General features: G+C 36.8%; 1 protein-coding gene across 3 annotated transcripts; it reads right to left on the bottom strand.

Moving 5' to 3' along the window:
* Positions 1-788: 788 nt before the first annotated feature.
* Positions 789-26,790, bottom strand: onecut2 (one cut homeobox 2). Of its 3 annotated transcripts, none has more exons than XM_065243640.2 (2): positions 25,460-26,789; positions 789-3,631 (listed from the first exon to the last, which is right to left on the bottom strand). In XM_065243640.2, exons 1-2 carry the CDS (start codon positions 26,580-26,582, stop codon positions 3,348-3,350), a joined length of 1,407 nt encoding a protein of 468 aa, XP_065099712.1. In that variant the 5' UTR covers positions 26,583-26,789; the 3' UTR covers positions 789-3,347. The 3 variants fall into 3 exon arrangements, with proteins under 3 accessions (XP_065099712.1, XP_065099714.1, XP_065099713.1); XM_065243642.2 differs by having other exon boundaries at positions 3,382-3,631; positions 25,450-26,790; XM_065243641.2 differs by lacking the exon at positions 789-3,631 and adding an exon at positions 23,682-24,196 and having other exon boundaries at positions 25,460-26,790.
* Positions 26,791-27,516: the final 726 nt, after the last annotated feature.

The following is a 27,516-nucleotide window of genomic DNA, read 5'->3' as shown; positions in this document are numbered from 1 at the left end:
CAGAACATTAGAAACTTTGAATATTTGCACATTTCAGGTCATTTGCGTTCCAGTGCTTGAGCAAATATTTGGTCTCTTCTGACCTGTGTTGGGTTAATGAACGTGCAGGACGTGTTGATGTTTCTGTGCCAGACGGGTGTTTGTTTGTGGGCATTTTTGCATCTGGGTTTTTTACATTCTGACCAGCGAAAGGCAATGGGAACTACATAGCACTACATACAGCTCGACATCGAGTCCTCGCTGCTCCGTTGCATTTGAGCGAAAGAACTCGCGCAAACAAAGAGAAAGAAGAAGAAACAGTGGAATATCAAAATATCTAAAGCATGGCGTCCAGCGCAGACCGTACTCGAGAAAAAAAGAAATCTTTGGTATCTTTGGTTTCATCAACACGATTAAAATTACAAATGGAAAATTCAGTGAGGTAGCCTCTGTGGTTCTCACTATAGAGATAGAAAGACTTTTTTACACACGAGTCAGTCTTGGAAGCAGCTTCTTCTAGTTTTTAAGGGATTCCTCTATGTCCTTCTACGAGCGAAGCAATGAATAAACGCCCTCTCAGTATCCGTGGGTTTGATCTTTGGTGTGTTCTGCATTGATCTCTGTTAACGTGTGGCCTCGTATCATCTGCCTCGAAAACATCGGTCGCTTGTCCTGCTCGGAAACAGAACCCTGATGCGGTGCGCAATCAGTCAGTATCAAACAGCAGATTGTTCAACAAAAGGACAAAAAGATTTTGACGTACGCGTAAATCACAACTAAAACCTGATAGCTACCACATTTATAAAATCATTCTTTCTAAGAAAAATTAAATACACCCATTTGTGTTGCTTTTTAAAGTAAAGCTAACTAATAAATTAACAGAGAAGCACTGCATCTTTGATGCACGCAAATTCTTAAATAGTCATTCAAAACAATTACATCTAATTAAATAACATTAAATAATTAAGTCGAAAAGAAAACAAAGCTATGCACATCTGCTCATAAATAAATACGTCTGATGGTGTCGTACACGCGAAACGAAATGTAAACTTTGGCAAGCGATTTAGGGAAAAGGGTTTCTGGGAAGTTTTTGGCAAGTTAAATTAGACCTCAATTATAACAAATATAAATTACTTAAATAAAATCACATATTGCAACCTGGGAAAGACATTGTACAGAGGCATTGGCAAAATATAAGTACTAAGACAAGCAAAGCTCTTTGGCCCGAGTTCCTTAAGACCTGACTGTATTGTTGAAGCAGATGAAGGCTCCAGGCCCACCTGGGCGCTGGAGAATCTTTGGACTAGAAGCTCTAAAAAGAGACAACCTAAGGGATAAAGCTATTCGACCTATAGTCTGCAGTTTTCTTTCTACAGGTAAGTGAGCGGTTTTGGCAGATTATTGGCTTTTCAGTTGGAAAATCATGTGGAAAAACGGTGCCTTTGAAACAACGCCAGCATCTCTCCAACATGGGACACGAGGTTCAGCGGCCAGAAACTAGCATTTATCAAAGTAAAAAACCAAGAAGAGTGGAAGTTGCTCTGCTACTTGATACTCGATATAAGTAATGGGTGAGATTGCATGTGCTCTAAGGTGTTTATCTTTGGTCTGCCCAACAGGCTGAGTTACACCTTTAGTTTTAGCTGTGAGATGAGAGATGATGGAAAGTACCGAGGTAGTCTGAACCCTTGACGTCCCATGTTTGGAGAGAGGCAACACTGAATGAATCCATCCCCGCTCGCCCCTCCTCACCACATCAATACACCTGTTAGAGGACATTAAAGCGCTCGGGTGGGGAGGGGAACTGCGCCGGGACAAATTCTGAATCTTTGGTTTTGTAGCTGATGAGGTTTAGTTTGTCCGTTTCGGTTGAAAAAAACTGCATAGGCACACATTGAAGACAATCTTCGGCTTTGTTCGAGAGACGCATTATTCTGCCTGCGTGCGTGAAGCCGCCGTCGCATGTTTCCGAACCCTTTCCATCCCATTTTGCTTCCTGTTTTCCACTGTCCCCACCGATCCAAAAACGACAAACTCTCCATCCGACCGCGTGCTCTTTGTCGTCCTTGTTTGTTCGTTGCAGTTCTGTGTTTTTCATTTTTTGGTTGTTTTTTCTTTCTTTGTTGTTGTCCTTTGAACAGTATTCGTTTGCAGAACAGTTAGGTGCAGAAAAAGTTTCTTTGGTGTCGATTTGTCAATAAATAGAAAAAGTCTTTTTGAGTGATCCGAAAAAGCCTTTGGCCCTCAGTGTAACCAGGAGAGAACTGCTTACTGGCTTTGTTTGTCTTTGTTTCTGGCTTTGGTTTAATAATAAATGAGGAGGTGATGGAGTATATGAAAGAGAGTCTAGAATCTGAGAGTTTGATGTTCAGTCTGTCTACATCCCTGCGTCCTTTCCACCATCCCATGAGTCTTTGCGAAGCTTAAATGGCAGGCATTGATGTGGAGATTGTCCTCTTATACTCTTGTAAAGGCCCTGATTACCAATGCCTGTTCAACTTGGGTTTGATTTATTAGCGTAATACGCATCGAGTCATGAAACTAAAAGCTGATGTGGTGTGTGCCGAAGCTCATGAGATGGATGTTCTTCAGTTCAGTATCATACAAATATCATCCTGAGTTATTTTGTAAGGACTGAAGAACATCGGTGTGGTCCAGCCCCTGATCTATTGCAAATCTAATGTGCTTCAGGATTGTGCTCACAAACCTGACTTTATTGAAGTGTGACTTTATTACCGTGTTTTGTGCTTTTGCTTCTGACAGGTGCACGCGCTCTTTTTGTTACCTTACAGAGGTAAAACTGCACCTGTATTGCAGTGCTAACGTAACTTTTGTGTCTTGTGTTTAAATGTGGTTGTTTACTGTAAAATCTCTATTCAACCACTGAAGCTTAGGGCTGTTTCTCAACAAGCACTTCTGGAAATGAAAACAGTGAAAGGCTGAAGTTTGTCATCTCTTCACCTCTGGCGACAAAGCAATGGTTGAGAAATTACTCTCATAAATGCATTTTTACCGTCCTGACCTCTTTGGTATTGACTTCACTTCAGAATGGAAAGTCTGCTTTTAATTTTTGGTTTAAGGTTTTGGATCATTTCAGCAAGTTAAAGCAGAGAAGAGAAATTAAAAACCTTTGAGTTATCAGGCAGGCAGTGTTTTTCCTGAAGTTCTCTTTGGACGAGAACGCATCGTTCTTTCTGTCGACAACAGTAAGCCAGTAAGCAGTTTGTCTCTCTGCCACTCTCTTATAAAGTTTGCTGTCGAGTGACCCACCCTCCCCAGAGCACCGGACCCTTCGGGACCGCCCGGCATCTCCTCCGGCGACCCTTCCGGGGGTCCGGCGCACCCCAACCCTCCCCGTCCCTCTGGGATCACGCTTTGGTACAAGTGCTGGAGGTGGACGTATTCCCTGGACTTCCCTCGTCCAGCCATTTGTCTAGGCTGCGTCTACGGGCGTTCATGAAGAAGTTGCTAACAGTGTTGAGTTCTAGACCCAGCTGCTGTGAGATGGTCATTTGCATTTCTTTAGATGGACGTTTGTTTTCTTTAAAGATGGCCAGTAGTGTTCTCCGCTGCAGGTCTGTGAAAACCAGCCGCGATTTCTTTGGTGTATTGCTCCTGTCTTTGCCTGGATCCTGCTCTTTTCGTTTGCACGCTTCAGGGGTTTCGTTTGTTAGAAAGGGAAACACAAAGAGAGAAAATATATGTTATTGTCAAGCACCAACAGGAAACTAAATAGACAAAATATCACTCTCAATACAGTAAATCTCATTCTTATTATTATCATTTATAAAATGTTTAACTCTTTCCCCACCAGCGTTTTAAGAAAAAGTTACTTTTTTATGATTTTCACAAAAGTTTAATGCTTTCCAGAATTTTTTTCTTGATATACCACATATCAAATGAAACAGCAGCCCCTCTGCTTTCAAACCTCTAAAATATGGGTTGGTTTCTTCAAACCACATTTTAAGCAAAAAGCTGAGATAATTGCATTTTTGTAAAGGACTTTTGTTAGAGATCAGATTCAGAACGATAATCAAAACATACACAGAGGTTTTACTGTTTTTGGATCAGTGGATGCTTCAGTGTTTTATAAGTTAGGTAAGAGCACCACCTAGTGGATAATAGTGGAAATATGGATTACAATAAAAACTCGATATTGTTGTGGAAAGAGTTAAGTTAAGCAGTTGTGTCTATGTGGAAATGTTTGGAGTTTTTAGTTTTTAGACCAAAAATATCAAATTTAAGTGATATTTTGCACAAAACAAGCAAAAACATCTGCCAATGTGGTAAGCAAAACAATCTTGAACATTTTTCTTAAACACTTAATTCAAGTAAAAATTTGCTTACACCATTGGCAGATTTATTTTGCTTGTTTTATGCACAAAATCACTTGAATTTGATATTTTTGGTCTAAAAACTAGACTTATTTTCTTTTGTCATTTTGCTCATTAAGAAAAAGCATCTTAATTTAAGAATTTTTATATATTTTACTGAAAACAAGACAAACATACTAAGAATTTTTTTCTTGAAAATTATTTTTTGCAGTGTACTTTTTTGTCTTGTTTTCATTACAAATATCTAACAATTCTTAAATGAAGATGCTTTTTCTTGATGTGCAAAATGACCCAAGAAAATAAGTCTAGTTTTGAAATATAAAATTTAAGTGAAACACGAGAAATATCTGCCAATAGGGTGAGAAAAAAACTAATAATAAAATTTTTCACTTAATTCAAGCAAAATTTTCTCACCCCATTGGCAGATATTTTTCTTGTTTTAAGCACAAATTCACTTCAATTGTAGATTTTTTGTCTCAAAATTAGACTTATTTTCTAGGTCATTTTACTCATCAAGTATACATCTTGATTTAAGAATTTTTAGATATTTGTACTGAAAACAAGACAAAAATACTAAGTTAGAAAATATTGTGTAAAGTGCAAGTCTAAAAAAAAAAAAAATGCAAAAGATCTACTTATTTCAAAGAAAATTATTGACAACTGTGATTTTTTTTTACATATAAAGGTGATTTGACAATAAAGTCACATACTCCAGCACTGTAAGCAATCTCATACTATATACAAACCATTTATCAAAAAATTAAAGAACATCATTTATGTCTTATGCTATCATTTATAATGCACTATATATTTTGATCCATTTGGTTAACAAGGACACAGGAACGGACACTAAAGTGTCCTCATAAACCACATTTATGTTGTTATACACGTCATAGCACACACAAACACACACACCTTGACACACAGACACACACAGGGGTCTTTGTGTGTCAAGGTTTGATTTGATTACTGCTCTGAATTAAGTATGCACAACTGAGCCTAAACCAGATCAATAGAAATCAGGTTAAGAGCTCAACTGAGTACAAAACTATTATGAAAGAGGAAACTACAGTGTAAATACAAGCAGACACATAGATGTGGGTGTGTGTGTGTGTGTGTGTGTGTGTGTGTGCGTGCGTGCGTGCGTGCGTCATTTTTACTTTTGCTGTGTTCACACCCTGATAATAATTCTTGCTTTATCATTTTAAACACACTTACACACAATGCAGATACACAAACACACAGCCACACACACGCACGCACACATAGTGTAGACTCATTTGTCATAAAATTAAGGCAGCATGCCAAGTGAAAAAAAAACGCAAGTCTTGCACTCGGGCTGAATAAGTTGCTGAGCACTGCAGCTCCAGCAGACGTCCTGCGTGTAAAAACTTTAAACCCCCTCCACAGCCCCCATCACAGCACTTCAGCTAAATATTTGATAAAGACAAATGCACAGCAATATTTCTACACTTTGCATGTATAATTTATGCAGTAACACAAAGGCAGTAGAAACAGAGAGGGTGTTTATGGAGCTGAGACATCCTAACACACACACACATATTCAGTGCTGTATCCTCAATAAACCCAATAATGACCACAGATGTACAACTACACAATCGTCTAAACTTATAGATGATCTAATGTACAGTAACTCTATAGAAACACCTGTACAAGGGTTTTGGCTACTGCAGATGCATTACACAGCATGAATTAAACATCCCTGCATGACACATTAATCAGCAAGATGTCAACAGATCTTTTCACTCGCATTTCACAGCAGAAAGTAAAAATATCTACCTACTGTACATTTCACTGCAAGTTGCATCATGTGTGTACGTGACAAATCAAGAATTGAATTGCAATATCCACTTTAGATGCATTTTTAACAGTATTAGGATTTTAATTTATTTTAAAAATTAAATGCATGACAGATCTGCATTATAAGTGTACTGTATATCATTTTGGCATAGCTATAGACACAGATCTCATAAGCAGTGCATTGTTGTCAGCAGTAGATGGCGCTCTTCCTCCATCAGTTACACACAGAGTAACCTGAGCAGTGAACTCCATTCTACTACAAGCCTCCATTACTGACACTTCAACAAAACACACACACACACACACACACACACACACACACACACACACACACACACACACACACACACACACACACACACACACACACACACACACACACACACACACACACACACACTGCTTTCTATTTAGTTAACTAGTTTAGTTTACCACAATTACAGGGACGTCCCTATACAGAGTACATCATGTTTATTTAATATTAAACGTTAATATAATTTTTTTTAAATAATAAAAATGTTTAAACATGAACTATAAATATATGCAATCATTTCTGCACGTCATGCACGCAGCATCACTGCGAGATTTACATAAATCTGGAAAGCTTTTCTGTAATGAGAAATGAATTCAAGACGAGTATACAGGATTCTGGTTAATGGATATTTGTAAAGAATCCTAATAAGATTAAATAATAATCCTTGTTATGATACAGAATTCCATTAGCAATTAGTCTTCATTCAGGTCCATTAGGATTGGTTTCTATTCATGATAGAAATTCCCTAAAGATTCCTGATTTCTTGAAAAAAAATCAGTTTTTTTGAAAATTTTTAGAAATTGTATTGAAGAATAAACATAGACAGGCGAGCTTCTACTTTAGCTATTCCTAGTAAAATGAAAGGATCAATGTTTACTTTCTTATCCGATCTTTCTTTATGAGCCCCTGATGGAGTTCAGCAGTGCTCTGGATAAAAGCTCCAGACTTCAGTTTCTGTGGAGCTGTGAGTTTTCCCATCATCATCATCATCGCACACACACGCACACACACACATTTATACACAAACACACACAATGAGCCGCAATCTGCGCAGTCAATGGATGCCACGCTACAGTGACTCCATCAAGAGCAGCTCTCATGGTGCTTTACAGTGCGATCAAAAAAGCAATTATATTATTCAAAGGGATTTACCATTTCTGTGGTGGGATGGGGGGTCAACTTTGGGCTTTTCTAGAAGCATTTGAGTTAAATCAATGTGATCAATACCTTTGGTTTCCCTGCCTTTCATCAAACGTGTTAGAGGCGCTCTTACACTACTGGTTTATCTTTCCTGGCTGACGAATGTAAATCAATGTGTGTGTAAGAAGACAGAGTCCAGTGCAACGACTCAAACCGCACGGTCGGTCTGCTCATATCTAAACAGATTCCTCCATGCTTTAAATGCCCGGGGTGTATGAAATCGATCAGATCTGTCTGTATTGAGTATCAGGTTGCACTTTAAGTAATTAATGAGAAATTCAAAGACTGGTGTGTTTCATCACCTCACTTGTATTGGAATTTTATTTACCTCCCATTTACAGCAAATTCAATTTGAAAGTGTAAATCACTTTGTTAAACATCCAACAAGGTCACGTTTGTTTCTAAGATTTTTGTTTCTTAGTAGTAACAGTCAGTCTTTATAGTTTTGAATTGAGGTTCCTGGGCAAAAACTTCTGAAGCAATATAAAATGATTGCTAATCTATCATAATTTAGAACCTGTCCTAAAAGACTGTTTAAATACAACTGGATCAACTAAAATTCTGCAAAAATTAATGGAATAAAAAAAAAATTTGATTTGATCCTTTTAGAATTTGATGCAAATTGAAAATAGAAATTTACTAAGAATTCTGCCAAAACACAAACGTCATGCAATGATGACAAGGTCTGACGTCATCAAAGAAACCTTCTTCTTTAAATGTATAGCCTACTGTATATATGTGTGTGCCAGTGTCATCAAAAAATTAAATGTATACATTGTACATATGAGCCAATATAATCACAGAGACATTCAGCATTAAATGTACACTGTAAAAAATTATTTTCAAGAAAAAAATTCTTAGGGCCCTATCTTGCACCCAGCGCAATTGACTTTGTCAGTGACGCATGTATCATTCGTATTTTGCGCCGGCGCACAGCGGGGTTTTTCCCTCCACAGATGCACGTCAGCAAACTAGGGAATGAACTTGCGCTCCCTGGGCGGTTCAGCGCAAAAAGGAGGCGTGTTGCGGCGCAAACCAACTCTTATGCTATTTTGCAGTTTCAAAAAACAATTGCGCTACTAACCAAAAAAAACTAGTCTAAAGTCAGTGGCGCGTTGCGCGTGGTTCATTATGCTATTTTAAGGGCGCATGCTTGACCATAATGTATAACGTGCACAACGCGCATACACTTTGCTTATCTAATCTACACAGATGCAACAGTTATTTTTGCAAATCATAAATTGTTACACTTAAAAATATTAATACACGAGATAAGGGGAATCATAGTGGTGAGCATTGTGGTGATAGTTTTTATTTATTCTCATGCAAATAACGATTAAAATATTTTCATAACTTTGTTGTGTGGCTGTATTACGTTTATTTTATGTAAATAATAGTTAAAATGTTTTCATAAGAAACCTTAATGTATATGAACTTGATTTGTAAGAGTACTTTGGGGTTGGACCTTGCTTGCGTTTCTTGGGTCCGATTTCAAAGCCCCCAAACCCTTTCAGCGGTGAGGGTGGACGCAGCGATGTCCTCTGCTGGCGTCAAGTCCTGAGGCAGATCCACCTCCCGTTACACGGCGTGCCCGATTTATGCTGGCAAGCGTGGGATTCCCCCGTACAAGGACGTCGGTCTCCTCGGCTGTGAACCGCTCCTGGCGTGCGCCTGGTAAATCCGTCATAATAATAGCATCCCGCCATGGAACTTGCGCCCTTGCGTTTAAAGGGAATGTTGGCTAGCGTTCTGATTGGTTTATTTGACGTTACGCCCAAACCACACCTATGAATAATGAACCTACTTCAGACCAACCCCTTATTGATTTGCGCCCGGCGCAAGAGTTATTTCTCACGCCGGGAAAATAGCAACAGCGCCCAAGATCCGCCCACAAACTCACTTGCGCGTTGCGCTTCGCACTTGCGTTTCAGACCGTTAAAATAGAGCCCTTAGTATTTTTGTCTTGTTTTCAGTAAAAATATCAAAACATTCTTAAATTAAGATGCTTTTCTTGATGAGCAAAACGACCCAAGAAAATAAATCTAGTTTTTAGTCCAAAATTATAAAATTTAAGTGAATAAAACAAGCAAAAAAAATCTGCCAATGGGGTAAGCAAAAAAATCGTGAACAATTTTCTTAAACACTAAATTCAAGGAAAATTTTAGAAAAAGTTGTTTTCCCCATTGGCAGATTTTTTACTTGTTTTATGCACAAAATAACTTTTTTTTCTTGAAAATCTTTTTTTGCAGTGTATACTGTATATATGTTATCACAAATTTACTGTATATGATCTGATATTTATGGAATATTTTTTTTCTGCCAAATTTAAATTAATTAATTCATGATAAAAATTTAAATTAAAACCATGGAAATTTTTGTTGATCCATTTCATTTTTTATTTGACGGGAGATGCATTGAAAATGAAAACTTTTTATTTCATTTTAAATTTTGGCACATATTTTGCATACAGTTTACTTTACAATAAGGTTTATTAGTTAACTACATTAGTTAACATGAACTAATAATGAACTGCACTTACTGTATACAGCATTTATTAATCTTTGTTAATGTTAATTTCAACAATTACTAATACTTATTTAAAATCTTGTTAACGTTAGTTGAACTAACATGAACAAACAATTAAAAGCTTTATTTCTATTAACTAACATTAACAAAGATTATTAAATACTTTAACGAATGTATTGCTCATGGTTTGTTCATGTTAGTTAATACATTAACTAATGTTAATTAACAAACATTATTGTGAAGTGTTTCCCCGTTTTTTGTTTTTGTTTTTTTTCTTGTGTAAAGAGAGGAGAGGAAAGTACAGGGAGAAGAAAAGAAAGTGCGAAAGCACCACATGAGCGCTGCCCACTACACCATCGTCTCTGATTTGCATACAGTTTTCTATAATTAATCAATTTATTTAAAATTGGCAAATAAAAATTTCCATATAATCACAACTTCAAACATGTAGTTTATGTACTGCAGTGGCGGCCGGTGACTTCTATTTTCGAGGGTGCTTGATGTGAAGTTCATCACAACATGTATGTAGCCCATCATGTCTGTGGTTCGTCATTTCAAAATATGTATTCTGCGCATTGAGCGATCCTATGTGCATCACGTGTCTTGTCAAAATAATTGTCTGCTCCGGATGCATCTAAAGGGTTTATGATAAAAGAGACGCTCGCGCTTGTCAGATACTCTCATAATCTCATGCGTAATAATCTGAGTTTACTTTTAAGGGAGTCTCTTGTGTGTATTTTGTGAATGTGGGCGTCTCTTTTCTCATAAACGGTTTTGACGCTTGTGCAGCAGGCACTTATTTTAACAAAACACGTAAAGCACATGGTTCACATGACGCAACAAACACATATTTTGAAAACACAAGCAACACACGACACTTATTTTGAATTTGCGCCCCTCGGATGAGCAGTCACGCCATTGATATACTGTATGAGCAGATAATTCAAGCTTTACACTGTATAAACCGATGTTATCACAGAGACTAAATTATATATTATAATGTCTCTCTTTTATCTGAAATGTTATAATCATTTCTCTTTACACAGTCAATTATTGTATATCAACAAAAATAACATTAAGTGCATTAAAAACTTTTATGATCTGAATGCACGGTAATTGTTTCAATCTGTTTTTCAGTAATACATTTACAAAAACCAACTGGTCTCTGAACACTTTACTGAATTATATATGCAGTTCCTCTTGTTTTGTTACAATATATTGTTTCTAACACTGAAAAATTTAAGTTGCTCCATGCAAACAACTGAATACTGTTTAAAAAAAATATTACCAAAATTTGCTCAATACAGGCAGACTTTACTATACATCAGCTTGGGACTACTGATTTTTAAATGATTGAAAATATTTTAAATTAAATAAAGTTTTATTAGAAAATATTGGCCATGTAATTGTATATCATATCTGTGATTGAATTATTCCCTGTCTGTCATATGGATCTCATAGTAATACAGAAGTCATCAGATTAATATAAGAAAACACTAATATAAGAGACACTGAGAAACAGCAGGAGAGCAGGGGGAGAAGATCAATATTTCACCACAAAACACGATCAGTAATGATGTTTTCACTTGTTCTGTGAAACCCAAATAACAGATGAGACCAAATCATTTTTTTATTTGCGTTGTGTTTTTAACTCTCACAGCATTCACTGTTAACACGGCCAGCTGAAAGCTTCAACCCTGCTATCTCATCACAATATCAACCATTTTCTAAGCACACACCCGCCTGGAAGTGCCCTGTGTGTGTTTGTGTAAGTGTGTGTGTGTGTGTGTGTGTGTGTGTGTGTGTGTGTGTGTGTGTCTGTTAAAGTGAAGAGACTTGCTAAATGCATTATGCTATAGTCTTACACTTAGCTGTGTCATTTTGTGCATGTGCAGATATCCTTAATGTGGAGGATGGTGGAGTGGACACTTTGTGAAGAAATGAGAGAGAGAGAGAGAGATCCCCCTATTCTCTATGGTCTATCATCTTGCTTTAGCCACTGTTATCGACTATGAAAGAATTAAATACAGCGGCACCAGAAAGTAAAGGAATGTTTCAGGTCTAATACATAAGCAATATCAAACTTTAAGCTTTTCTCTTTATATATATATATACCTTTATATATATATATATATATATATATATATATATATATATATATATATATATATATATATATATATATATATATATATATATATATATATATATATATATATACATTTTATATGAATGCTGTTGATAGTGTTTAATATGTATTGAAGCCAGTATTAAACTGTCAAAAATGTTAAAATGTTGTATTAGATAAGAACAAATCAAATGTCATCAGCAGATTTTTTGTAGAAATATGATGTCAAGGGCCTCACGATACATATCATGGTAAATGTGGCACGATACATGTATACATGATCATGCATACGATATGATGCCTATTACTATACGTTGTAAAAAAGTTTTGCGGGCCAAGCATTTGTCTATGGTGCCTATTGAGAAACCCTGCTCAACAGTGGCGCATTTCCATTGCATAGTACCCCACGGGTCAGGTCCTGTCAGCTCACTTTACTTTGGCTTGGTAATCTTTTCCATTGAGTTTAGTATCACTTCGGAGGGGGAGGGATTATAGGCGTGTCATTATATTTGTACTGTCTACTGCTGTGACATCATACAAAAAGTGGGAGCGAGCATCATTGGAATGCAGTGTTTCCCATACATTCATTTATTTGTCAGTCCACCCCAAAATCTAAATTGCCCACCACAAATAGATGTTCGCACATCGCGTTTATCACTACCTCTGTCTCACATGTTGGTTTCTGTACAAACACCTGTCAGTCGACGCACTACACTGAGCCTTAATGCATAAATAAAATGTGCATACATGCAGACGTGCGCTTTGGGGATGTGCCGGCACAAACTGCAAGTCTGGAAAACACAGGTATGGTGTTCCTGATTCTCAGCCTGTGGATGTTTGGGAACTTCCAACAAAACACAGATGATGACAGGTTTGCTCAAGATAGCCCATGCACAACGATAAAGCTAATCTTGCATTTAGCAATGACGCTGGTAGTCAAGATTCTCTCAGACCAATCAGTGATCTACAATGTTTTCACATCACATTTTAGTATCAGCTCTGCTCGCTTGGAACTGAGGTGGTACTAAAAAGTATTGGGAAATACAAAAAGCCCCCAAAAGTGAGCGGACCCAAACCCAACCCGTGGGGTACTATTCAATGAAAAAGCGGCAAAAGATATCGACAGTAGAGGTTGGACTATCAATACACTATTGTGAAAGAAACTACCGCAATAGTAAGCTGTATTGATATTTTTACACAGCCCTAGTATAGATATAATCTACTATGATTGACAGTGTTACAAAGTTTTGTCATTTTAAACACAAAATCTCTTTTGGTTTTATTCAGGGCTGGAAATGGGGGGATGCGGTTCGATGGGGAGTGAATTTTTAGGAGTTACATCACAAACTGGTTAGAATCTTAGAAATTGTGTTAATAAATAAATTATATTTAAACAATAGCATTTAAAAATTGAATAATGGATAAACAAGCTTTTCACACAACACTTCACAGTCATATTGGCAGTTGGCACTGTATGACTGATTTATCGTTTCATTTCAAAATGTTCCTCTTATTTAAAGGTCACGTTCTTTCTGATCCCATTTTTCAAACTTTAGTTAGTGTGCAATGTTGATGTTGGAGAATAAATAATACCTGCAAAATGATAAAGGTCAAAGTTCACCGCCAGGCGATATATTGTCTTTCACAGAATTCGCCTTTCAAAGCCTACAGCGAACGGGTGGTTTGGACTACAGCCCTCTACTTCCTGCTTCTTTAATGACATAACTAGAACAGTTTTTTGACTAAACTCCGCCCACAGGAATATGTCAGTCACCAGCTAAGCTAACAGCTACACAATCAGAACTCATTATAATATTTCTGAAGGCAGACATCAGCGCATTTTTAGGACAGTGAAATATAGATAAATAAATTATGTGAAAAATACCGCGTTTTTTTACACATTAAAACATGAACACATGTTATATTTCACACTGTAAACACAATCAAAGCTTCAAAAACACAGAAAAAATGGGACTTTTAAAATATCCATGATCTAATAATCCAATATTTCACAGTCTAAAAAAATCTCTTTAACCTGAGGACAAATGTATTGTTAAAAGTTTGTATAACTTACACTGTAAAAAATGAAAAGTTGGATCAACTTAAAAATATGTTTAACACCCACATTTTTTAAAAATTTCACTTTAGTTTCACTTTAGTAGAAAACATTTTGTTGAAACAATTTAATTTTCAATCAAAGTAATTTTTTAAGTTTGATCCAACTTTTCACTTTTTACAGTGTACAGTAAATACTCAAGAAAACAATTTGGTGAAATGGCAGTATTACTGTAAGCTGTTTGCCGGTATATTACTGTAGATTTAAATGTATGTTATTTACAGGTTACAGTTTGTTCAAAGTTAAATGGACAATAAACATTAACAAGTCCTTATCTTTACAGAATAAAACTAAAATAACAGCCTCAAGCAAAGCCTTCTGGGAAGCAGAAATCCTCATCAACCTTTTTCTGTTTTTTCCTTCAGATTTTGGTTCCCAGAATGCTTTGCATGAGACTGTTATTTTAGTTTTATTCTGTAAAATAAAGATTTGTTCATGTTTATTGTTCATTTAACTTTAAACAAACTGTTGCCATTAAATAAAACAAATTTAAATCTACAGTAAGTTACTGGCAAACAGCTGCATAACTACAGCAATTTTACAGTAAACATACTTAGGAGGAAACATTTTTTTTTAAATGTTATTGGTTATTTTAAACACATCTAAGAAGTCATTTAAAATGCCATCTCCAAATTAGAGTCACCCCAGTGAATATCTGCCAATTTCTGCCATTTCCAGCCCTGGTATGATCATTTCAAACCAACCAACATTTGTAAGATGCTCATGCTTAAAAATGTGCAGGTGCTATTAATGACACTTGCTTTGATAGTTTGTAACAAATTGCACTGACATTTAGACGATCAAGACCACAGATTCACAACAAATGAGAGAAATAAACACCTGTAATCAAGTAAATGCATGAATGTGAATGGCTGTCCTGAGGTCAGAGTTCAGCCGGATCTAACATGATGACATTAGAGCTCAAAGGTTTGTTTCCAGACAGAAACATCAGCACACTGATACGACCAATCAGAACATGAACAAACGTTGTGTTGAAACAATGCTGATGATGTAACACTTGTCAACAACATGAGTGAACGACCCAATCAGCTTCACAAACAAACACTCAGTGCTTACCAATGCAGAAAAGTGACAGATAAACGAGTCCGACTGATTACTTGATGCACTTAAACACCCTCGCTTGATGCTAAACTATCTACAAAATAAACACATCATCAGAAACCTGATCACATCACACCACTTGTGTCTTGATTTTCATATTCTGTTTTGTTTTATAGTGGATTGTCAAAGAAAAGGCCTCAGAGTTCACATAAGTTGGTCTAATAATGAATATATATAAGTGAATAGTGAATATATTACGTCAGGTGTTATCATGTCCTGTCCTCTGGAAAAGCAAACATAAACTTCTCTCTCTTTCCTCATAGCTGAAGTGAAAAGTTGCCAGCAGAGTCAAGAACACAACACTGCCCTACAAGAGAAAAGGCAAAGTAAAAAGTGCAAAGTAACTTTGCTTTTGGTCAAAAATTAGTTAAAGATGTTCAAAACCTCCTTTATCATGTGGATAAGTCAATTTCATTGTTTTCTGAGTAAAGAAACTATCAAGAAAACAACTGACAACTAAAAGTCACTAAAAAGTCTAAACTAAAAAGTTTTTTTTCTCTGTTTCACACTATAGCAAGTTAAGGTCTTTTGACTTTTTCAGGACAGAACTTGTCTCACTGTTAATAAGCAGTATTAATACGCAACTTTACAAAACATACTTTGTTGTATGTTTAAATAAATGCTGAAGCTTACAATGTAGACATATTTGCAACATTTAATCCTAGCATTATTATGCTTTTTACATTTACAAATCTTTCATACCATAAAGATTGCTGTATAATTTCCCTTTAACCATTTTATCCATAATGTTACCTATTTACCTTACGATAAACCCTACCCCAAAATTCTTTTATACAACAATGTTAAAATACGCAAAGTATTCTTTTGATATTATGCATTGTAACGGACAGAAATTTGTTGGAAAATTTTTGTAACAATAGCATTTAAAAAATATTTAAGCCACTAATAAAGTCCTACCCCTAAACCTAACAGTTTATTAAAATCATGTACTGTTAGAAATAAAAAGCATAACACACATAAATGTAATCAGAAAAATGTATTGTGAAATTTCAAATGCAGTACTAAAAGTAGTTAAAATGCTGACATGCTGCAGTCGCGGTCCTCTCTGGAGTTTATGAAATACAGAAAAATATTAAAGGGACACAAGGCAGCATTTTTATGTTAATAAATCATCTTCGTAAGTCGGTATATGGTTAAATGACTCATTACATGACGAATGAAGACTCTCTCGCCCGCCCCTACCGTCTGTAGGAAGAATACCCCACTTGCAAGTTCGCTGTATCCGACCCGGTGTCCTTCAGTCTCGTATAGTCTTAGATATAGAACGCATTTACCCCCAGACACTAGGGGGAGCTAGTAGAGAAATAATACTCAGACTTGCCTTGTGTGCCTTTAAAGTTATTAATCTATGATACCCTAGGGATGCACAATAATTCGCATGCGATATCATTTGCATCTCGTCAGTAAAGCCGGTTTCTTGATTAGCAGTAAATCGCCATCACCTGCTTTCAGATGGAGCGGCATTTACTACACAAATCCGTAGTTCACAGACAAGCTGGGCCATATCGCAGGCAATAAGTCTGCAATAATTCATGCAAAGTTGCCCCAATTGTCAGTGAACTATGGCTTTGTGTAGTAAATGCCGCTCCATCTAAAAGCAGCTGATGGCGATTTACTACTAATCAAGGAACCGCCTTCACTAACGAGATGCGCAATGACAATCACATGCAAATTATCGTGCATCCCTACGATACCGTTAATACGACTTCTCTCTGTCAAGGCATGCATTTCAAATTTCGAAAATACAGCGACTAAAAGACGCAAAAATGTCGCAAATCTGTGATGTAGCACACAAGAGCCAATAGACGGTTTCATCGGACACACGTGCGCTGACACAATACACGTCTAGATTTGAACTTTACTTCTGGTTTGTTTTGTTTAATGGTCTGACTAGTTGCTAAACTGATCTCTTGAACAAATGCCTCGTTTAAAATAACAAATATTTTGGTTTCCTAGGTAATCTATGTGTTGGTTTTTTTGCTTGTTATATAAATAAACTACGTTTAAAGTACTTTGTTGTTATTTATTCTTAGCAGAGTTTACCAGAAGTTACGTGCGGACCATGACAGCTCCTTGTTTATGTTGTTACTGCTGAAACCGTCTATAAGCATATCACTGCCGTAAAGCAACGTGTCGTAAAGCTTCTTGAGGCAAAATTTTTGAATATGAATTAATAACGAACACAAGATTTGATGTTTACGGTTGCTGACGAGAACTTTGTTCTGCGCAATCGTATGAATTTTAAAGATGTGGATTACAGCAAATTAATTAAATGTACATCTTTTTGGAATTTATGTTGTGCTTTGGTGTAATAATTGTTGCATAGAAGAAAACGCCTTTAGTGCACCGTAAATAATCTGTATAAATTACAGTATTACTGGGTATGAATGGCAACTAGCTGCCAGTAACTTACTGTAGATTTTACATTTATGTTATTTACTGGCAACAGTTTGTTCAAAATTAAATGAACATGAAACATTTTCAGTCTTTATCTTCTACATTAAGTTACTGGCAACCAGCTGCATAATTACAGCATTTTTTTTACATTGTGTGTAATGGCAAACCCACTAAATATTACAAAATGATTACAGAAAAGTTATTCATTTTAAAGTTTTACATTTTAGACTTGTTTAATATTGTGTAATTCTCTTTCATTAGATAAATTAGTAAACTGTCTTAAATAAATAAGTCATGTCATTAATATGAGTAAGAAACACCAATGCCCGCGATTTTAATATTTATGAATAGGAATAACTTATGTACAAATTCGTACGTCCATAAAGCTGTTAATACGAAAATAATTAACATATCAGTCCTGTCAACAAGTCGATATGTTTCAGTGTGTTTTGAAACATAAGCAATGTACTTCTGGTACAACCACTCTTTACGTAAAAATACACACGTATCATGACATCACGTTGGAATATTTCACCCAAAACTTCTTAAATTACAAAAGACAAATAAAACTGAATAGTTAACCCATGCCACCTATATTAACACAGTAATGTATTTAATTCACAGCAGTTTTTCATAGTGTTGTTACATCATCTCATAAGCATGTGTACAGAGAGAGACGCAATCTCGTATAAACAGAAAATGTATCAGGGTGAAAGAGCAAAACTACCTCAGTCTGCTCTCAGTGGCTCTATTACACAGATTAAACTTTAACATGCGGCACACATGAGTTTATTTATATTGATAATTTGAGGTTCAACTTAGATATCAGTAACATAAACCCAGCTGAGAGAAACCCCAATAAAAACGAATCCTCCATAGATTCCCTCTCATGTGATAACAACATGTTTTTGCCTGCACTTCGGTTACTGACAGCAGTTTGGTGAGCAAAACTTTTGCCCTTTGCTCAAGATGAAGCGTGCTGACAGCTACCCACCCGAATCACAAGACATTTCAGAGCCAGCGCTCACAGATAAACCTATCACTGCGGATTTACTTCCAAACTAAAGCCATACAACACTTTTCACCCGTCACAGACATCTCTGACTATTCTCAAGCTAAACACATAAACTGAACACACACGGCTTTGTTTGACGATAGAAAATATCTGCCAGAAATAAAGATCAATGACACAATCAAAGTTAGTCAGTTATTTGATACACAAAACACACAACTGAAGAAACAGAAGAAAACATTAACAATATTGTGCAACAGCAAACATAACATTGAAAATTTTTAATTTTTATATTTGACATTATGAAGTGAAAAACTGTTTGTTGTGTCCATTGAGCGCATGTAATATTTATCATACAGGTGCTCAATGTACAAAACAAACAGTTTTTCACTTCATAATGTCATATGACATACCTTACAAAAACACCCTACAGATGTGTAATATTTATCTATTTCTTCTGTCAATCTCTCCATAGCACACAATGAAAAATAAACTCAACGGCATCTCATACACCTCAGATATTAACAAATATTATGCACGCTGGTGATAATGTGTGCATGTTTGGACACTGTTGTCATATTTTTATTTCAGCAGCTGTTTGAGATACTTTGAAGTATCAGAAGAAAGTCACCTAATATTTTCAAGATATAATGAGGACATACACTGCAAAAACTCAAATCTAAGGAAGTCAAAAAAATCTTGTTTCAAGAAAATGTTTTGTATTTTTTCATGAAAGTTAAAAAGTCTTAACAAACATTGCACAATAGATCTGCATTGGTTTTGACAAGTAAATCAAATTCATTTTAAGATAGTTCTGACTAGAAACAACTAACAGCTAGGGATGAGCCTGTATAAGATAACCTTTAGCAAAAATACCACGGTTTCACGGTATTGCGGTTTTGCCATTGCAACACTAAAATGTGTTATTTTCAGACGTATACAAACAACAACTTTTTAACTGGACACAATACATTTTATTTTTAAGCAACATACAACATGTATGCTGGGTGGAAATAAAGCTTTTAAATTATAGTTTCCTTTCAAAAAATATTTTTGGAATATTAAACGACTTAATAATTTAATTAATTTTGTGTAAACACACCTTGCAAACGGTATTACAGAAAATTTTAGTGGTTTTGAAACCTTGATGGTTTAAAATCTTAGTATACCTTAAAACCGGTAACCGGCCCATGCTTACTAACAGCTGTAACCTGCAGGTTTATAGTGCATGTTCAATTAGATTTGTGCTCATTTTAAGAATAAAACCACCCATCAATATTTGCAAAGCCTTTTTAGACAAATTGGTTGTGTGAATATAAACACAAAAATAATCAAAGGTAGTTTGACTCTGTTTTACAGTATTTCTTATGATCAACAATCATAAATACAACAATAGCCATTGTATGTATCACAATTACATCTAGAAAGTAACACAGATGTATGTACCACTGTAGATGTCTTTATATGAGTCTTAAAAATCATTTTAAAGAAATAAGCTGGGTTCAATAAAAATTAAGATCAATCCACAGCAATAATGCTACATAATGTTGATTATAGCCTACAACAAAAAATTTTCTTGACTTAACCATTACTTAAAAAACATTGGGGTAGTTTCCCAGACAGGGTTTAGGTTAATCCAAGAAAAGGCCTTATTTATATTAGGACTATTAAGAAGGTAAGGTACAAACATACCTTACAAAAAACACTACAGATGTACATCTTAAGACAAAACAATGTCACAGATATATGTTAAAATTAGTCAGATGTTTTTAAATTAAAGCAGTTTAAACATGCATTTTAGTCTAGGACTAGGATAAGCACGGTCCAGGACACCACCCCATAATGCAATGTTGTTTAATTAAATGTTTGATAGTCTAAGAAAAAGTACAATATATATCATTTTATTAGATTATCTGAGGAGAATAACTTTTTCAATATTATATATTGTATTGTATATGTACTATATTGTTAATAATTTTCCTATTTTCTATGGTTTCTTTTCTTAGTTTTTCATGTAAAGCTGCTTTAAAACAATGCAACAGCGTAAAAAATGTTAAAAAGGCACTATATAAATAAATTAGACTGTTATTGTGCATTTTGCACAAATCTTAAACTCAATTTAAAGCAAAATGATCTTGTTTAATGCAATCTTAACTAAAATTTTGTAATACAAAAATTTTGTAATACAAAATTTCATAATACATTTTCTGTTTATGAATAGTTAGACTTTATTATAAATTCAAATATTCTAGTTTAAATGCAAGCTTTTACAAAATCCAAGGCTTATAATTGCAATGTGAAATTGCATTTTTGTCTAATTTTAAGATTCACTTTAATTTTTTTGTGATATTTATGATTTTTTTTAAGAAAGGGATTTTTTTTGCAGTGTATTTGTCTATACATTCAGATTCATAAGGACAATAAATCTGGCCTGTTTTCTGTCTGAACAAAGGCCATATATCTCACAATCAGTGGTCTCAATCATATTTCTGGGATTATTTCATTCTCTTGCGGCGTGTTACACATTTATTGGGTTGAGAAGAGAATCTCATCACTAAAAGGTCCCTCAAAGCTCTGCAAACCATTACGATTATCAAACGCCACGCGCCTCGGCCTGCATGTGAAGGTCACCGGCGGCCGCATCTCTGAGTGATTTAACAGCCTTCTGAAATTCACCTGAAAACAAGCGGCCTTGGTTATCATTGCTCAGGTTTTAATTATGCTTTTAAACAAAGGCAGTGAGAGCCGCTCAGAATAGATCATCATGAGTGGTTTTTGCGTGGAGTCAGTCGGGTGCTGGGAACGTTCTCCCATGCAGCGTCAGCTTTACTGGAACAAGTCCGGATCGGGTTCCAGATCAATGCGTACTGGGTGCACACGTTTATGTTATTGTTGCCAGCATTAATGCCCTTTTAATCTTTAAGAGATTACCAGCATCGATCTGCCGTCGTTCAGCAACACATATTTGTTTGAGAAGGTGACATAGCTCACACACATTACTGAACATCACAACCAATATAACCATCAGCTGTAAGAGGCTATTTTAGTCGCTTTGTCCCTATTCAAAAACAACACACTGAACTGCGTCTCTGATTGGATCACCAATGTCATGTGATGGTACTGACATTTTTTGCATCTTTACTATACATCACCTCTTTGGAAATCAAAAGTATTTAAAGCACTCAACCTCATTCTTCAATATAGACAGCACTGTAAAAAATGTGCTGTAAAATAACGGTAAACTACTATCAGCTAAGTTGCCAGCAATCTACTGTTAATTTACAGTTCTACTACCATTCATTAACAATTCCCCTATATTTAAAGATATGATACTGTTTTAATACCCTGGCAACTCATTTAATTTGGGAAACCAGTTGTCTTGAACCATTTAAGTTTAGAATGTACATTTTTTACAGTATTTTACTGTTTTGTCAAAAAAACAGCATTTTCCTGTAGAAACTGGCCGTTTTAACAGCAGTTTTTTACAGTGTACAGTACACAAAAAATATAGACTGCTGGAGAATATAAAAACAAAAGTGCAACACAACACAAAATACTAAGACATTTTAAGTGATTTTTTTAAACTGTAATTCTGATAATATAATCCATAATGAAAATGTACACTGTAAAAAAAATCTGTAGAAATTACAGTATTACAGGGTATTACTGGCCACTAGCTGCCGGTAACTTACTGTAGATTTTACATTTATGTTATTTAGTTTGTTCAAAGTTAAATGAACATGAAATATTTTCAGTCTTTATCTTCTACAGTAAGTTACTGGCAACCAGCTGCATAATTACAGCTAATTTTTTACATTGTAATCATTAAAAAAGCGTTTTTGCTGGTGGATTTCGACTTTTGTCAGATGTCTTTTATTTTTGCTTATCAACAACAGGCAGTTCAATATTTGTTTCATTGCAAACCAAAATAATTTCCTCTGAAGTCCAAATCAAGAGAGACATCTCTCAGAACCCAACCTGTTCAGCTCAGCATGGGTCAGATGTATATTTATTTATCTTATTTACGGTTTGGACGCATGGTTCCCCTGCACCTGCCTCTTTTTCAATCAGTTCCTGACTCATATAACCGTACTTGTCCCTTTTGATCATTTAGTTAATAAAGTTGTTTGTCCACACCGGACAGCAGCGACTCGGCCTCTCTCTCACCGGCTGATTGCTTGTGTAGTGTGACTGGAATGAGGTCCACTCAAGTGCCACCTTTCATTTGACTAAATTAATAGCACAGAGACAGGCTGGTTTTCTTCAGTAATATCAGACGACTGCACTTTCTAACCTTAAAGAAACACGACTGTCATTATATCACAGAATGCATAACAGAGCAGTTTCTGTTTATGAATGTAGTACAGTCAGTCACTGTAAAACAATTCTGTAGAAATTACAGTATTAGTGTCAGCTTGTGCCAGTAACTTACTGTAAATTTAAATGCATGTAATTTGGCAACAGTTTGTTCAAAGTTAAATAAACAAAAAACATTAACAAGTATTTATCTTTACAGGATAAAACTATAAAATAACAGCAATAACTCATGCAAAGCATTCTGGGAACCAAAATCTTAAGAAAAAACAGAAAAAGGTTCATGAGGATTTCTGGTTCCCAGAATGCTTGGTGAAAATGCTTTTGTGATGCATTATCTTCTAATTTAATCTCAAAAATGTGCATTTAAATGACATTATCAACATGACAATTTAAGAGTAATTTTAATGACTAATAATAGTGTATCATTGAGATGCCACAGATCTCACAAAAAGATTTGAGAATGTTTTATGAATATAAACAAGAAAATCTGATCTTTTGTACAAGAGTTAAGACTGATAAATTACCTTTAAAAATACTACATTTACATGATTATAGTGACCTAGAAATAATGCATAATCATAAGTATTTCTTCATATTTTTTCTGTTAAACGTATGCAATGTGTCTTGGCATTGACAACTACTTTGGTGAATGTTGCATGAATTTACAGTGATTTCACACTGTAGCACATTTACATGCTTGCGTTATGTTGCATTACACATCGCATGAATTTATATGATTTTATCAATACAAGTTCTTCTGTATGGGTCAGACCACGATGTCATTTACGATGGCATGATGTCATAATGTGCAGTTCCTTTTACTGTTGATTTCTCCTGCACATTTCCTTTCAAACGCTCCAGAACGCTTGAACAAAAGGCAGGTGCTGGGCCGCACATCTCTGCCTGTTTAACCCAAGACAAGGTGACGTTTTGTGCGTTGAGCTGAGGGTCACGCAGAGATTTCTATCAATAATTCATGGAGTCACTGCGGCCTCTGTTCTTCTTTTCAATTCCCCTGCAGATCACATAATACCCCCCCAACCCAAAGCCATCTGTGAGACTGGAACCCTGCAGGGACGGAGCATTAAAGCTTCTACAGCACACATCTCCAAACGTCCATAAGGCTTCGGCACTATCCTTAATGCTGTTGAAAATCCTCTTAATATCACTATCATATCCATGTGAGATTCTTTATTGAAAGAAACAAATGTTTGTTTTGTTTTGTTTGCGTTTATCCTAAAGCACTATTGGCTGTTCATACAGAGCATTTCATTAGCTGGACATATAACCACTTTCAAATAATCAATGAGGATGTTTTGATAAATATGTTGCAGAATTATATTTACAACATGAATTTTGTTTCCTAAACACACTGCCTTGTATTGCATTTAAATTTCAATCGAGTTTAAATTATATTCATGCAAATAGTTCATGCCATACAAAAATTAGTCAATTGGCATGGTTTAATACATACTGTACGCACTGTATAAACAGCCTATACATCTAAGCAAGCAAGCAAGCTGAAGTGTTAATGCACAGATTTTATGCTGCGTGTTTTGTTGGCCGACGCGCACACGAGACATCAGAGCTGTCCATTATTTCACTGAATAATTGTGCATCAACGTACAAATTAAAAATCGATACGCACCAAGCTTTTATTTTAATGCACTGATAGGATCCTATTCAACAACATGACACCATTCCTGACACCTACAAAACACCTGAACGAAACTACAGCACATCCAAACTGAGCTGATAATGTCAAAGGAACGGAGCTCAAATCAGATGCTGCGTTTTCTTCAGCTGAACAAAGGAACAGAAGTCTGCGCTAAGCATCGCTAGAGGGGGCAACACGCGTGCTGTAGAGGGGCAGGAGGGCAGTTTGATGGGGAATAACATTGAGTCCACTAATTACCAGCACATCCCTATTCACAGCCTGAAGCTTTTTTTAACACACAGAGACACACACACACAATAAAACTCCTCTTTCAATGCATCCTGTCACCATAAATTAGTATACAACATTTTAAATGAAATCTGATGACCCTGTGTGATGGTAAACAATAGATGCACAAATTTGATGCAAGTTATTATTATTTAAATTAAAGTGTATAAAAATGTTAAAAGTAGTGGTGCAATAATTATCTACAACTTAATCCTGAAGTCCTGAATGTTTACAAAATAAAATAAAAACGCGTTTAATAAAACAAAATAATGCGCAATTGAAATTTAAAAATAATAATTCACAGAAATATAAAAAGATATTTTTTTGTGTTTATAAAATAAAATTATATTGAGGTTGTTCTCAATATTGATCGTCCCATATTGACAAATAATCAATATAAGCAAAATAAAACGTCACGCATTTCAACAACAACAACAGCAAGCAAGCAGCGTTCAGTTCAACATCAATGAGGGATTTTTATTTGGAAAAGCAGATACCTTGTCTTACCTGCAAGCCGAAGGGCCGACATCCTCTGAAACTCGGGCTCCTGTAACCATTTCCACATCCTCCGAAACGTCTCCCGTCCGGACTTGAGTTTACTCCAGGGTTTCGGGTTCCGCAGCAGATCCGACAAGGTGCCCTGCGAACGGCACAGAACCCGTTGCGCGAAGATGGCCTGCGGGATGCTGTAGCGCTTCAGCTCGGCCGTGATGCGCTGAGCCACTTCTTTGGTGTTGATCTCCTCGAGCTGTCCCGAGCCGGCGCCCGGAGTCACGGACGAGGAGGAGGAGGAGGGCGGTCTGTCCCGGCTGGAAGCCAACACGGGCCCGTGGGATTGAGGATGGCTCGGATGCCCGGTGTGGTGCATCCCGTTCAGATGGGGCATCATGCCCGCCGCGGGGCCACCGAGGCCCCTGGAGAGGTGCTGGTCCCCTCTGGCCAACATGGCAGTGTGGGCATCAAAGTTGGAGCTCAGCATCTTGTCGTGCCCGTGCGCTCCGTAGTTGTGGAGCGACTGCTGGGCGTTGTGGATGGAGCCCAGGCCGTTTCCTAACGGACTGCTGGCCAGGGGGGACAAGCTCTGACCCATCCCGCTCATGTCTTTATGATAGGGGCTGTAGAGGTTGTTCATGGCCGGTAGAGCTCTCTCATCCCGCATGAGAGTAAAACTCCCGCTCACGTTCCCAGAGAGACGTTGATGGTGGTGATGGTGGTGGTGGTGCGGATGGTGGAATTTGTCGGACACCGTCGAGATGGGCGGTAATGGCTGTAGCGGGGTCAGCGTGGTGTACGTACCGCTCATCCCGGGCGGGGATGTGTCGCACGGCATGCTCATGGCGTGATGGAGCGGCAGCGACAGCTCCGGACGGTACTCTCCTCCGGCGCCGTCCAGAATCGATGCCATGCTGGAGACCATCGCGGAGCGTGACGATGCCACGGTCAGATCCTGGTGTATCCGTAAAGAAGCCCCCGCGTTCCGATTGTGATGGGGGCTGTGGCTACTCATCAAGTCCTGATCGTGGCTTATTCCACCGTGAAGGTTGCCAATGTCCATTGTCATCTCTGGGTTCATGGCGTACGCATCCAAATCCTTGGCCAGGCATCGATAGGCGTCATAGGCGGTCTTCATTCAGTCCATTGATTTATTTCGAGCTTTGTGCAAGGGATGGGTTTTTCCTCTCCGTGTGTATGCTTCGCGCTAAGGCCTCTCGGTTTTTCCCAAATAAATAATAAAAAAACACCGATCTCTATCAAACGGGCCAGTGCTGATTCCTCCCCATGTCCGAGCCCTCTACTCCTCCTGCGTCTTCTGTTTGGCCAGCTGGAGGTGTTCGGGGTGGGCTTGCTCGGCTCGCACCCGACCCTGCTGGAAAGGGAGGAGATTGTGCGCTGATTGAGGTCGCCCCTGGCCAATCGACGGCTGCCCGTACCCGCCTCGACAGCTCCCTGACCAATCGTTGATGCTTGATCGAGGCTGTTTGGTGACGTCAGGACCGGTTGAGATTTGTGCGCAGGCTTTGCATCTGGATGGAATCTAGCGTCAGATGTATGCATGCGTCCCGTTTAGTGTCATTCCAAAGCGCTTCATTGTCCAGCTCAACCTCCCTGAAAAACGCACATCACACACATTTAAACCAAACTTCAGCTGCATTACATACATTTATACACCTAGATTTTTGCGAGTTGCAAAGTAAAGATTTCACATTAATTTACATTAATATTTAATTTTTTAATTATGCAGATTGATTTCATAATGACGTTCACGATGGGCTTGTAAATAAAATGCACAATGAATACCTAAATTATTGCTCCTGTTTAGTTAAATGATATGTCACTTTTTAGTCTTTCTCAAAACATATATACAGTGTTAATTTCCTCTTTTTAAATACAATAGCCTATCTACAATATTCACAGATATTAAGTTTGTGGTCCTAATTGATCCATCCACTTATTTTAAACGCGCATGCAGGACAGTGAAAGACGCGCTATTGTAGCTTAAACTGTTTCAAAAGTAACAGATTTCTCGAATACCGTTTACTTCAGGAGTTGCTATTTTGTTTGGA

Source organism: Paramisgurnus dabryanus, chromosome 18 (genome assembly GCF_030506205.2).
Source record: "Paramisgurnus dabryanus chromosome 18, PD_genome_1.1, whole genome shotgun sequence".
In the NCBI taxonomy this organism is placed as follows: Eukaryota; Metazoa; Chordata; class Actinopteri; order Cypriniformes; family Cobitidae; genus Paramisgurnus; species Paramisgurnus dabryanus.
This window is presented reverse-complemented; position numbering and strand designations above follow the sequence as displayed.

What these genes read in the sequence shown, in the direction of transcription:
- onecut2 (XM_065243640.2), bottom strand. Translation starts at nt 26,582, where the DNA reads ATGAAGACCGCCTATGACGCCTATCGATGCCTGGCCAAGGATTTGGAT. An exon ending in GTCGGCCCTTCGGCTTGCAG is followed by an intron (nt 3,632 to 25,459) that starts GTAAGACAAGGT and finishes AAACCCCTGAAG; the next exon opens with CGTGCAAACGAAAAGAGCAG.